The sequence below is a fragment of the Penaeus monodon genome, chromosome 5, assembly GCF_015228065.2.
Source record: "Penaeus monodon isolate SGIC_2016 chromosome 5, NSTDA_Pmon_1, whole genome shotgun sequence".
Classification (NCBI taxonomy): Eukaryota; Metazoa; Arthropoda; class Malacostraca; order Decapoda; family Penaeidae; genus Penaeus; species Penaeus monodon.
The window spans coordinates 55,425,447-55,440,317 of NC_051390.1; the positions used below are offsets into that span (position 1 = coordinate 55,425,447).

The 14,871-nt window shown below is 39.2% G+C and overlaps 1 protein-coding gene across 1 annotated transcript; it reads left to right on the top strand.

The window, feature by feature from the left end:
* The first annotated feature begins 245 nt into the window (after positions 1–245).
* Positions 246–8,737, top strand: LOC119573593 (blastula protease 10-like). The gene is made up of 8 exons (XM_037920804.1): positions 246–381; positions 568–770; positions 1,646–1,840; positions 4,103–4,364; positions 4,659–4,742; positions 5,735–5,904; positions 7,750–7,962; positions 8,723–8,737. The coding sequence occupies exons 1-8, from the start codon at positions 267–269 to the stop codon at positions 8,735–8,737; spliced, it is 1,257 nt and encodes a 418-aa protein (XP_037776732.1). The 5' UTR covers positions 246–266.
* Positions 8,738–14,871: the final 6,134 nt, after the last annotated feature.

Genomic DNA, 14,871 nt, shown 5'->3' on the forward strand with positions numbered 1-14,871 from the left:
AGAGAAAAAATACATAATGATAAATAAATAAAAAAAGATAAATAATTAATTAAAAGTAGGTGAATAATAGATTAATTAAAAATAGATAAATAATAAATTAATAGATGAAATAAGAGCTAAGAAATACATGATTAAACAAATGAACAAGAAATAGATGAATCACTAAATATAAAAAATAGAAGTCGAAATACAAGTACACCACAATACGTTTTTTAACCTCCGTCCGTCCATGCTATATTTTCCAGCTCGAGAAACTGGGGGACACGATGCTGACCCCGGAGCAGCTGGCCGCCATCCTCAACAGGAAGGCGATCAACGACGTCACCAGACACTGGCCTGATGTCAACGGCTTCCCTCACATTCCCTATACCTTTGAGGACGGTTGGTATTGCTAGACTGTGCACCGTTAAGAAAGAGCCTTAGACCTTTGTCATATATATAAACGCTAACAGACACATGTACGCATATGTGTGAATAAATCTATATCATATATACATATGTAAAACATATATTATATATATATAAACATACACGTACATGCGAACTTATCCCTAAATGACTCTCCAGACCTGGTTGACAAGGCAGCCGTCCGGAGCGCCATCCAGCACTGGATCGACAACACCTGCTTCACCTTCACCGAGGTCCCGAACACCAGCACTGGAGAACGCATTAAGTTCATCCGCCACGCATCCGCCTGTAACTCTTACGTGGGAATGGTCAGCGGCAGCGGAGGGCAGATCATCAACGTGCCCGAGTGGTGTGAGCAGTCGGTGAGTTAGTGAGGGGAGGGAGGGACGGGGAGGGGAAGAGGAAGAGGGTGACGGGGAAGAAAGAGGGAGAGTGGTGAGGAGGAGGGTGGAAGAGAGGGAGAGGGAGAGGGAGGGGGAAGAGAGAGGGAGAAGGGAGGGGGAAAGAGAGAGGGAGAGGGAAAGAGTGAGAGGGGGGGAGGGAGGGAGAAAAAGAGATAAGGGGAGGGGGGAGAAAAAGCAGAGAGGGGAGGGGAGGGAGAAAAGAGAGAGGGGGGGAGGAGGGAGAGGGAAACAGAGAGAATGTTGATAATATTAATTAAAAAAAAAGGTTGGCGCCATCAGTGCTGCAACGGATTGTCTGTATGTGTTACGAAGAGATGAAAAGTTTTTTTTTATTTTATTTATTTATTTATTTTATAAATTTTAGTCTTTATTTTTAGTTTCGATGAATTTAATTTTTCGTGTGTGTTATTTTTTATTTGCTTTTTCTAGTTAGTTTTTTTTTGTGAATTTAGTTTTTGTGAGTTTTCCTTTTTTATGAGTTTTAGTTTTGTCAAGAGTTTTATTTTTTATGAGTTTTAGTTTCGTTAAAGTTTTAGAGATTTTGTGAGCATTACTCAGTTATTATTATTTTTTTTTATGAGTGTCAGTGTTTAATGAGTTTATTGTTTGAAATGAATTTTAGTCTTTTGTTTCCGTTTTTTTTTTTTTTTTTTTTTTTTTTTTTAGTAGACGTGACAAAAGTACAACTATGCAAAGCAAAAAATACCGTACACACCTGATCTCAAATTACTAATTTCACTACTTAGATGCACAGCTAATCTCTAACCGCATGAAAGTTTTTAAAAATTCTTATTTTAACTCAGACCTTGACTTTCCATGACCTTCATCGGCAGTTTGGCAGTCTGGTGCACGAGGTAGGGCACGCCTTGGGACTCTGGCATGAGCAATCAAGGTCTGATCGAGATACATACATCATGATTCTCACACAAAATATCAGGTCAGCGGCGCTTCATAACTTTAACCTCAAGACGACCAACAACTATGGTGTACCGTATGACTATTCCTCAATTATGCATTACTATGCGCAGGTAAGTCATATGGCTTTTACAGTTCTAATTGATATATATATATGTGTGTGTGTGTGTGTGCCTGTGGGGCAAAGCCATAGGGAAGCCCACAGGCGGACGGTGGATTCCACTGTCTGCCGACCCCCTTTAAGGCGTCCACCCGGAGCGACCGCCGGAGGCTTAACCTCAGGTGAGACATTTGGCACTTGGAACATCCAGTCCTTGCGGCAGGACTAGAGCGGTTACCTCTGCTATCGAGGGAATTGGAGCGGATTGGGAGTTGGGGTGGCTGCCCTCTTGGAGGTGAGAAGATCTGGCAGCGGCACGATCAATATGGGTGGTTACACCTACTACTGGTCGGGCCGCGGCGATGGTCAACACTTCCAAGAAGTAGTCATAGCTATCTCCAGCCGACTTCAACCCTTGGTAGTCGAGGTAACACCGGTTAATGAGCATATAATGGCATTGAAACTGAAGTATGCTTTGGCTTCATGTCTCTTATTACTGTGTGTGCTCTTACTGATATTTGCAAAGTGAAAATGTGAAAGAGGCATTCTACGCCAAACTCACATCCATGGAGACAATTGCCCCTGGCGAGACATTCACATTGTTATGGGTGACTTCAATGCTGTGATCGAGCTGGCTACCAGCTGTCTGTCGGCCCCCATGGCCCAGGAGTTGATCAGAGTACTGTGGCCAAGGAGATCGACCACATTCTTGTTAGCACCTAATGGAGGATCCTTCAGAACTCCTCGTCCCTCCAGTGGGTGTTTTACGTGGACAGACTGAGGGAGGAGAAGTGTGCCCCTTGTTAGCACCTGATGGAAGATCCTTCAGATTTGCAGGGTCTACTGGAGTGCCGGTAGACCCTGGCTACCCTACAGGTCCACTTCAAAACTCCTCGTCCCTCCAGTGACCACTCTTTGGTGTTTTACTTGGACAGACTGAGGGAGGAGAAGTGTGTCAACACGGCAGTCTCTGACCGATTCACAGAACTTGAAAACCTGATGGACCCAGTTGCTCTGTGGGAGTCCTTCAAGTGCGAAATACTTGAAGAAGCACAGGAGGTCCATTAGGGTACACCCAAGGGCAAGGTAGAATTTCCTTGGGAATCTCCCTAGAGACATTGGAAGCCATGCATGGCTCGGCTAAATGGCAGGACTTGCGTCGCTCTTTGGTGCATAGGGCTTGAACACTGCTGAGAAAGGATAAGGAACAGTTCATCAGGAATCTTGCTGAGGAGTTTGAAAGTTATTTCTTGGTAAATGACCTTTTCCCTGCCTACCAAGCCCTGAGAAAGCTGAATTTTAAGCCCTCCTTGCAGATGACTGCAGTCCGCTCAGTGGATGGACAGATCATCTCAGAACGTTAGGCTGAGTATTTAGAGCAGTTGTATTAGGGTAGACACTCCAAAAATTAGCCTGGATGCAAGTGGTATCACAATACCTATGTCAGACCTACCCATCAGCAAGGAACCTCCTACCCTAACTGAGGTTCGGATGGCAACTTCCAAGCTGAAGTGTGGGAAAGCCACAAGCATATGTGATATTGCTGCTAAACTTCTGAAGACTGGGGGTGAACTTATGGCATGGGGCTTGCATGCAATCTTGACTGCCAGATGGCAGTCTGGTACCATTCACCCTGACCTGTTTAAGGGAGTGATCATCCCTCTCTAAAAGGGGAAAAGCGATCGTTGGGACTATAGCAACTAACGTGACATTATACTACTCAGTATACCAGGCAAGGTTTTCACCCACATTCTTCTAAATTGGATCCGTGACCACCTACCAAGGCACCAGAGACCAGAGCAGTCGGGATTCACTTCTGGGAAGTTCACAATAGACCGTATCCTTGCACTTCAAGTATATGTAGAATGCCGTTGTGAGTTCAGTTGTGGTTGCTTGCAGCCTACATCGACCTCAAGAAGGCGTTTGTACTCGGTGTATCAAGAATCGCTATAGGAGGTTCTGAGATTTAGGGGAATTCCACCACAGATTATGTCATGGCTTGGGCAGCTCGACGAGACCTGTCGCGAGGAGTTAGAGATGGGTCAGGGCCTACCTGGAGACTTGCCATGAGGGACCCTTGTGGCTGGAAGCAAAGGGTGGATGCGACCATGCGCCCCCATCGGTGTTAGACCTTGATGTTGATGATGATGTGTGTATGAGGAGAGAAAGAGTTTCAGACTTCTACAAGACTGGGTTCAGCATTCTAGGTTCCAACATGCATGTCCTTCTTCATACTTCTTAATGCAAATCTCTTCTTCATAATTCTTTTCCACAGGGCTTCTCTCTGAACAGCCGCAATACCATCGTGACCAAAGATCCGAGGTTCCAAGCTGAAATTGGCCAGCGCGAAGGCCTCTCCCACATGGACAAGCTCTTAGTAAACACCATGTATGGCTGTACAGATAAACTCCTCATCACGTGCGGACTACCTAGTGATCCCTGTCAGAATAATGGTTATTTAGGAAGTGACTGCACTTGTGTGTGTCCTGATGGAACTTCAGGGAGCAACTGCGAGACTGTTGATACACTCTATAATGGTTGGTTTCTTTTTTCGATCTGAATTTGCATTGATAACTTCTTTACTTTTGGTCTCACACAGATTGTCATCTGTTAATGTCTTGTCTCACAAATGGAATATTTTATCCGATTTTATTTCACAGACAGTCATGTTCATTATAAATGTATAGATCTTTCATGAGCTTAGATTATCACTAATACTACTCCATGAATACTTTACTTTATGAATAAAACGTTTGCAATGTGCTCCTAACAAATATTCTAGAGACACTGTAAAAGGCGGACATCTTTTTAAAAATGTAAATATTCTTCAGATGCTATCCTATATTTCAACACTGAGATCGTCACCGTTGAGAAAACTGTTAAAACCGTGAATCACCCTAATGCTTTCCCTCATGGTAAGTGTTGTTATACAGTCTCTGTTCATTACTTTACTCTCTAGAGAAAGTGCTGCTTTTAATTTTTTTTTTGTCATTATGCTGACTCAGAACGTATCCTTCTTAAGTTTTACTTATTTATTCCCCTTTGCACGTTCTGACAGCTTTCTCTCAACTTAAGGATCGAAAATTGATAAAACTATATTGATCCAACAATATTTCATTATGAGCTCCATGTGTTGATGATTAAGGGCTTTTTACTATTGATAAAATTAAGAAAGTGAACCAAGCGAGTTTATGGAATACATTGATATCTGCTAAGTACACTGATCTTGGCTAATGAGTGAAAGTCCAAGAAACGACATACTAATAACTAAACGCATGTATTATATTAATGAGATGCTTGAGCCTGTTTTATTAATACAAGGGAGAAAATTAACAACTATACTATGAAGATCAAGTTCAGGTGTTTTGATACTTTGATTACCCATAGTCCCCAACAACACTGAAAATGTGGACTTGCAAAGTCTTGTTGATGAATATATCTGACTAGTAGGTGCAACATACATATACTCTATACCCCTTTTGAAATAGTTCAAATGTATCCCTGGGCATACATGTCAGCCATGTTAGAAAACCCTGTATTAGTCTCTGATATCCATATAATCAACTGACAAGTGAAATACGAAAGAATGCAACTCTATCTCTTTAGGGAGACGCGCTGTAATGGCCTAGGGTTAAACACATATGCCATAATAAAAAAGTCGTTACTTGGCTTTTCGAGAATTGCAAAACACCTTTGACTTAAGTTTTGCTAGCATATTGTACTTAATGATTCAGTAAACAAAACTTGGTGTACTTAGAAACCTCGGTCATATAGAGAAGGATAGAGCACAGGGTTTTGATTGTAGTCTGCATGGACGACTCTCTCCCTCTCTTTCTTTCACTCTGTGTAGAAATATATACATGTACGGATATGCTTTTCATACACAGACTGTGTTTTCACACAACAGATTCGGATTTCGTCAAGTGGATAATCGCCCCCGAGTGTAATGAAGTAAAACTAACCTTCCACGCATTCAACGTGTACCAAGCGACTACACGAACGATAGACGGCGTTAACACACTCGGCTGTTGGTACGATGCCCTGGAAATCAGGACTACTAGTGCATCGGAAGGCATGGTATGTATGCATTAGCAAATGTTAGGTTATTAAGTTTTGAAGTAAAAAGTAGTGTTGCCATTGACACTACCGCAAAACCGTTAGACTAGACGTTAATAACCGCTAGACATAAGAGTAAAATCTCCTTTTCCAAATAAATATAGAACTGCATCATAGTATAAGGGCTAGAGTTTAACTAACCCTTACTTTACTGATTTAGAATGACCTTTATTATTATTTATATATATATATATTATTTATTTATTTTATTTATTTATTTATTTATTTCTTTGTGTGAAAATTTCATTAACCAGCCCGGGAATTTCCCAACTTCAACCTTGATAATTCATAAGATAAGTAGTAATAGCTCTTTTTAAAAATTCTCAACATTTCATACTGGGGCAGCGTAACCCTTAAAAGGGCTTAAAGTTTTAATTTAAATGCTTGGGTTTTGTTTAAAGGGTGTAGGATTTATTTTGTGTATTTTGTGTGTTGAGGGGTGTTTGTGTGGGGTGGGGTGTGTGTGTGTGTTTGGTGTTGGGTGTGTGTGGTGTGTGGTTGGGGGGGGGTGTGCGTGTGTGTTTTGTAGGCCTACATCTAAAAAAAAGGGTTTTTGGGGATAGATCAAAAAATTAAAAATATGCCCCTAAAAATTTTTTAAAAATGGATTTTTAAAGGGGATTTTACGGGACGAGTTTTAAATGACTATTAAAATGGTAAATGACAGTGATGAATTGAGTGAGTCCTTAAAGGGACTCCCGATTTAAGTATTAAATAAAATTTTCAGTAAATTTGTTTTTAAGGGTTTTGCCCAATTCCCCCACCAATTTAGATTTCTGTCTTTTTTATCTGATTTTTTTATTTCAACATTTTTTTTAAAACTCGTCCTCCCACCCCCAGTTTATGTGTAATTTTTAAAATTTATATTATTTTGTTGTTGAGGGTTTTTATTTTTAAAATTTGCTTTTTTAAAATGGCATCCCAAACAGGGTAAAAAATCCGCCTTGTTCAACCAGCATCTCTCTCTCTCTCTCTCTCCCCTTCCCTTTTTTTTTAAAAAACTTTAAATTTTGGAAAATTTACATCATATTTTTTACCCAAATTTTTTGACATGTTTTTCAGTCCCCAAAAAAAATCTTTTTATATAATTAAAGGAATTTGTGGGTTTTAAAGATCCCAAATTTAAAAACTAACCCCATCGATTTGCCCCCCTAATAAACAAATTACTAAAATCAACTATTTGTGGGCTTAGCCACACACTGCTTGCTTTTTAAAATTTTTTAAGGAATGACGTCAAAATCGATAAAAAGAAATTAAATAAATTTCCCTAATTTGGGGGTGCGCCGTGCAATAACAAGGTTCCTTTCCCGTGCGGTGGGGGCAAGTTCCTTTTGGGTTCCCCGTGGGGGGGTGCGCTCGGCTCGGGTTGCAGGAGCGGGACGTGGTTTGGGAATGGATGCGGAAAAATCGTCGCCAAGCCAGCCCGTCTCTCCCGTGTTGAAAGGGTGTCCCAGGTTTAGTTTTTACTGCTGGATCCTGCCTTCTACGAAATTTTTTCTTTATTTCTTGTATTCTGCCAAGATTTGAGGCTAGTGAGTTTCTCCCTCCTCTTCCACTCCCTCCTTTCCTCACCCCCCTCCTGTCTCTTACCTCCCCTCCCCCCCCGGGTTCTGTGGACGGATATTTCGCCGGGCCCAAGAGTTCCAGTCTGTTGGAGGAAAAATGTTCTTTATTTCAAATTTGGGGAAAATTTTAAAACGGCTGTCGGGAACACCTTTTTTCCCATTCCCCTTTCCCGCGCGCCTTCGGAAAATACCCCCAAACTACAAGTACAATACTAGCACCACCACATACAACACAATATAGTACGACTACAACTACAAGCCACTACAACACAATACCACAAAAGAACGCTACAACACAAGACATCTTAAAATCAAGTCCCTACAACAAAACCCCGTCCCTCGACAACAACCACAAGCAATAACAAAAACCCCAACCCCCATCAACAAACCCCGCCACACGGCAAAATCAACACAACAACTACAAAAACAAACAAAACCAAAACCCCACGGCCTGGTTTGGGCGTGTACCTAACACAGAAAACGAGTTTTTTAATTTCTCCAAAAATTCCCCGAATTACCCCCCAAACGCGTACTGTACCCCTTTTAGGAATTACAGTAAGTTTAAGGGCAATTTCCAGTGATAAAGAAAGGGATGATTAATTATAATGATGATAAGAAAAAACAATAGCATAAAATCAGGTTTATTGATTTTTGGGAAAGGATATTTTAAAGTTTTTTTTTTTTTCATCTTGGTTTTTTTTTTAATAATATTTCATTTTTTTTATTTTTTCTGCTTTTTTTTTTTTTTCGTTGAAATTTATAATGATGAGAAGATAATGAAGCTAGTAATATGGTGGTATGTGTTTGTAATGATAATAAATAACCCTGATAATGCTGCTGCGCTGATGAAATGATAATATTGATGGGAAAATATTGAAGATAAATTGAAATTTAAAAATGAACAACATAATGTTAAAAGATGAAAATCAAATACCACATCTACTATACTAATGAAAAATTTTGATAATGATAATCCCAAAAAATAATACAGATAAAATTTTTTTTATATAATTATAAATTATTATTTTAATACTAATCATAATATGTTTTCCCTTGCAACATTCGTAACAACAGTTTAAAGATAATAAGAATAATAATTTGTTTGTGTCGGCAGGGTTTTTTAAAAAAAAGAAAAAGAAAAAATGTACAATTATTTTTGTTATTTTAAATAATTTTTCCAAAAATCCTTTTAAATTCAAATTTTGGGGCTTTAGGAGTCCCTTGGGTAATTGTCAAAAGATATCTTATTTTTAAATTTAAAATGATAAGTTCTGTGTTTGTGGGCTGGGGACTGTCCTAATAAAATTTTTTTTTATTATTTAAATTTGATTATTATGGTAATTTATTGCCAATTTATTATCAATTGTATTAGGTCACCGTTGTTATGGGTTTTAGCATCATTATTTTTTCAACAAAATTTTTGTTAATTGTAAATCCTGCTGAAGCTAAAGGTGGCTGAACCATAGGGGGGCTTGCATGTAGTCTTGACTGCCATCGGGCATTTGGGTACTTCACCTGATTTTTGGGGAGTGGTCATCCCTTTTTGGAAAGGGGGGAAAAGGGATTTTGGGACTGTAGAAATTTACCGATCATTACACCCCAGTATATAGGAAAGGGTTTTTTTCCCCACATTTTCTGAAACGGACCCGACCCCCTACAAAGGGCCCAGAGAAAGCAGTAGGTTTCATCCTGACAAGCCCAAAATAACCGTATCCTACGTTTCAATTAATTTGGAACCCTTTGGAGTTCGGCGTGGGTATTGCAGCTTACATCGCCCAAGGTGTTTGACTCGGTGCACCAAGTTCGCTAGGGGAGACCGGATTTTGGGGAATTCGACACAGTTTTGGCAATAGCAAGCCTATTACCGGGTTTAAATTGCGAAAGTGTGGTGGGGGTCTGTCAAACTTCTTCCCCGAATTGGGGTTTTGAGGAAGGCTGTGTCCTTGCACAAAACTTTTCAAAACCCCTAGAGGATTGGGCAGTTTGCCCCAACAGTATGGGCAACACTGGGCAATTCAAAATTTAGACCTTGACTTTTTGGGGGAAATTTCAAAATCATTTTGAGTTCTGGAATCACTGGTTCGGTCTTTATGCATTTCCAATGACAAAACCCCCGGGGGCCCGAGGTCTCTTTAAAAAAAGACCAAAATTTTGGGTTTTGGGGGGTGTTATGGAAGTTTAAATCACAGAGAGCTTTTCAACCCGTTTGCATCTTCCATATCTTTGGGGTGTCGACCAAGAAGCATGGGATGGTCTGGGGGCGGAACCATAAAATCAAAAACAAAAGCATTGGGGTGTTTGGGACCATGCAAAGGACCCAAACACAGTCTTTAAAGGCCCTTTAATGCCAGTTTTTTCTTGAAGCGAAACCTGGGTGCTATCTTGTGCCTTGGAGTCGTCTTGATGCCTTTTGTAACAGTCTCTTTCCCGGACATGGGGCACAGGGGCAAACCTGTTCCAAAATGAGGGCTGCCCGTGAGACTGGCATGGGTCCTGTTACTTGCAAAACCCGGGGATCCCAAAATAGACTATAGGGGGCACCTAGTTCGCTTCCCTTGGGGATGACCCCAGGTTGTCTTTTGTGAGCAACCGGGGGTAAAGGGGGCTGTGGGAAACCCCAGGGGGAAATGGTTTGGGGCAACTCGACGAGACCTGTCGCGAGGAATTTTAAAGAGGACAAGGGCTCCGGGAACTCCCAGAGGGCCCTTTGGGGCTGGAAGCATGGGTGGTACCCCCAAATCGGCTTAGCCCTTGAGATGATGTGAATTCATTGTCATCATAATCCCCTTTTATACCTAATTATTTTCTGTCCCCATCATAATATCATTCTCATCCTACATCATCCCTTTTTCATTAGTATCATCATTTCCCCGTTACCATTGTTACATCCCGTTATACATATCGTTTTCATTAAAGTAGTTTCCTTATATCATCATCCCTATTATTTCTTTATCATTTGTTTAACCCTCATCGCCCTATAGAACCCCCCTGCCCAAACACCACACCTTTTCCCCCCCGGGGGAGGAGCTGCCCCAGTGAATTTTTTTCTCGGATTTTCGGCGCGTGCTGGGGACCCTCGTGATCCAGAACCTTACAGCCGCCCCTAACGGAGTCAGGCAATGCTTTTAAAGAGGGAAGGGTTTCACGTTGGGGTTTTAAGGCTGAGCAGGATGGTGATTAATTGGTATTAATAAAACACGCTTTACAGTGCGCTTACGTGTGCTGTGTGGCGCAGTGACAGCTTTCCCTTGCTGACCTGCATTCAACCTGCGCCGCCAATGAATCGTAAGCCTGGCCAATTCTGCACCAAGGGTAATTTAGAGCAAACATCCGGGGTCACACCAAACATAAGATAACCTGGTACAAATGGAAATAACTGTTTGTATTTATAATTATATTATACTACATCAAATCCTCGCACCGCACCGATATATGCATCTTAAAAAACATCTACAAAGCAGTAGATGCGTGTACGTACACATGCAACACAACACAAACAACAAACAACACAACACAACACAACAAAACACAACACAAAACCAACACAACACAAACCACAAACAAAACCCACAACACACACACCACACAATTCCCACACCGCATGATTTCTCCCCAAAGTTCCCTAGAGGTTTGGCTTCCTCTGATGCCTCTGTGTATCTATCCTTAACAGCCTGTCGGGAAAAAAGACGATATGGAACATCATCCCCAGTGCACAATTCCTAGCTACTTTCACGTCCATGCTGTCGGAGAGTGGAAGGTTTCATGCACAGTTCAACCCAAGGACCTCGTCTTGCCACCAAGTAAGTTTGTTTGACCTTTTCCCATAGACGTCTTCGTCTCGCCCCAACTCAATTAGTGAGAGACAGAGTAAAAATGTATTATATACGCCAACGGGTGACCTGTACTTTCTATTCTTCCATTGTTAACAGAAAAAAATGCTATGTAGTTCATTTATAAATCAAAATATCGACATGGAAAGCACATAACAACAACTCTGGATTATTCATGAAGAATGAAATCACATGTGTAGTGTAGAACACCAAGGGAAGGAGGCCACTGCCAAAGGGTTTAAAAGTACTTATCATGACATTAAATTCTATGGAACTCTGTCTGGAATCGAGAGACATCAGAACCGCATATATATATATTATATTATATATATATATATATTATGTATTATATATTTTATCTATATTGTTATATTAACATATATATATATATATAATATATATATAAAATATTATATATATAAATATAACATAGTGTGTGTGCGCATGTATGTATATGGATAAAATATTATGAATATTTTATATTACATATATATGATGTTTGTAGCATGTATGTTTTTAGTTATAAATTATATGAATATAGCATAAAAAATATTTATTATATATTTATATATATAAAACACCCCACACATATATGCAAAAACCACACACACCACCACCCCACACACACCACACACACACACAACCCCCCACCCCCAACCCCCCCCAAAAGATGTGTAACATTTATGCACATATAAATGTGTAATACACACCACACAACACACACACACAAGATTTTAAAATATTAATATAATTTTAATATATAAAATAATATATGACATAAAAAATATAAATATATAATAATTAATAATAATTTTAAAATAATATGTACTTTAAATTTAATTAAAAATAAAATATAAAAAATGTAAAATAAAATATATATTATATAATGTACACACACAAAATTAATTTTTTATATATATATATATATAATATATATATATATATGATATAATATATATTAATAGAATATATATATAGGAAACCCAAACGCTTACATTTATTGCGTGCAAAAATCTACACTCAGCAGTGAATATGATCAAACAAAATAATTTCCCTGTCGCGCGGTCCAGCATTTTTCCCACGGCTTCCCCTCGCCAGGTCCTCCCGCACCCCGGGGAGTCACACGTCCCCGAGGTTCCCCGCAGGCCCCCGGGGAAGAAGTACTGTGAAGGAAAATCATGGAAAGTGTTGACATTACTTACCCTTTAAAAAAGGTTTAACCCCTTTTTATCGTGTTTATAAGCGTACGTGTTTTTATTTTTTAATTATTATTTATCATATTATTTTTATTTATTTTTTTATTTTTTTTTTAATTAGTTTTTTATCTTTCTTCTTTCTTTTTATTTATTTTTTTTTTTTTTTTTGGGGGGGGGTATGTATATATATTTTTTCGGAAAGATAGAGGTAAAATCGAGGATTGGGGGGGAAATCGATCCATGATTGAAGTGAAATCAAGTCCGAAAAATAGTCATCCCCCACTGGCGAAATAGAATATTTTAATAAAAAATTAAGGGGGTTTTTCTTTTTCATAGGGGTGTGGTACAGTAGGGTATGCAGACTGAAAATTTTTTTTCTTTTTGTCTCTGCTTTATGACCGTTTTTCCCAAATCTCCAGACGAAAAGGTTTTAACTTGAAAGGGGGAATGTATATTATTTTATCCATAACCAAAGAGAGCACCCCCCCCCCGAATAAAATCCTTCCAGGCGTCGGTTTGGAATAAAGTTTTAGCTGACCTCACCCCCCAGCGCTGGGAACCTACGCCCCAAAAACTTGTGGCTGGAACCCAAAACCGACCTTTACAAACCCGGTTCGTCCTCTCTTTTAAGGCTTTCGCATCCCCCCGAACGTCATTCGGGTCGAACTTCTCAGGATCTTCTTTCCGGAAGAGAGGAGCAAGGGCCAGATGATGTATAAAGGTTTAGAGAAAAGGGGGAAAGAGGAAAAAGGAAGGGGGGAAAAGGGAAGAAGGGGAGAGGAGGAAAAAATAGGGTGAGGGGGAAAGGGGGAGAAGAGGGGAAGGGGGGAAAATAAGGGGGGGGGAAAAAAGGGAGGGAGAGAACAGAAAGGGGAAAAATGACAGACTAAAAACTTAGAGCAGAAGAGGGGGACTGGAAGAAAACTAGGGAGAAATAAGGGGAAAGGAGAAAAACAAAGGAAAAGGGGAATAAAGAGTAAAAAGAGTGAAGGAGGCGAAGGCAAAATGAAAAGAGAAGAGGACAAAAAATTCATTCTAAGTGAAAGGATAATGTTCTTATTGGTTCGTAGTTACATCAATTGGGTTTGAATTTCCCCTTTTCCCCAGGTTTCGAGACTAATTATGCTCACGCAGTTAAAACACACAGTTAAAGTTGCTCGGGAAAATGCAAGGTATTTATCTAAATGAATTAGTACAGATGTATTTTATCTAAATGTATCATATTGAAAAGTGTTTTTCTTAAACCCTTTAAAAAATACAAATACACATAAATATATATATATTATATTTTATATATATTTTATATATTATATATATATATATTTTAAAATATATGTATATGTATATATTATATATATATAAATATAATATATATATATATATATATATACATATAATATATGTATATATATATATATATATATAATCTATATATTTTAATCTATATATATATAATTATATATAATTGCACCAGATTTAACCTGAAAATGGATTTAGCTGTTGAAACCATATATTTTTCATTCATTTTACAGTTTGAGAAGAGAATAAAAAGGACATGGTTTTTCGCTTAAGAAAATACTAAGGCCACACATGATATACACTATTTCTATACAGTGGTGCCTCTCTGAAATAGTTAGGCAAAAGACCCCATTTTATCAGTAAACAGTGGACAATGTACGTGACCTAATAAAAAAAAAAAAAAAAAACACAAAAAAAAAGAGTGAGAGAAAGATAGATAGATAGACAGAGGGGGTAAAAAGGAGGGGAAGAGACAGTGCTTCCTCTAAATATTTGAAGTGACATGTGCCAACACACTACAGGGTCGAATGGAAGTATGCACCTTTTTGAAAGGAGATAACGGGAAAATGAGAAATAAAATAAAAATTGCAAAAAGTAGAATAAGCATAACTATGCATTTTTGTACACAACACATATATAAAACTTACAGTATGTATATGTGGGTGTGTGTGGATGCATGCATATATATTTTTTTGGTTGTTTGTTCAACAGCCATGTAATCATTGCAGGTTCTAGGCCTCTTTAAATTCACTATTGAGACGTTATTTGGCAGTAGCACCCTTGCCTGGTTGGGTGCCTTTCCTAATTAACCGCGATTCGGCGTGCTAACACTTTTGTCACGGCGGTGACCTCTCCTACGACACCTGCGTCTGACTTCTCAAAGCAGCATGTCGTTTTTCGCCGTGAGTTTGGGCTTGAGCCAGCAGTCGGAAAGCAGACATTTTTACGACTGCCCCGGCGGGGAAATGAACTCGGACTATGAGCTTCGGAGTCCATCCTTAACCATTGGGGCCAATATTTTATAATATATATAAATAT

Excerpts from the sequence above, each read along its gene's own strand:
- LOC119573593 (XM_037920804.1), top strand. The coding sequence starts at position 267 with ATGCTGACCCCGGAGCAGCTGGCCGCCATCCTCAACAGGAAGGCGATC. Across the intron at positions 771-1,645 it reads CCGAGTGGTGTGAGCAGTCG|TTTGGCAGTCTGGTGCACGA; the intron begins GTGAGTTAGTGA and ends CTTCATCGGCAG. Across the intron at positions 4,365-4,658 it reads TGTTGATACACTCTATAATG|ATGCTATCCTATATTTCAAC; the intron begins GTTGGTTTCTTT and ends AATATTCTTCAG.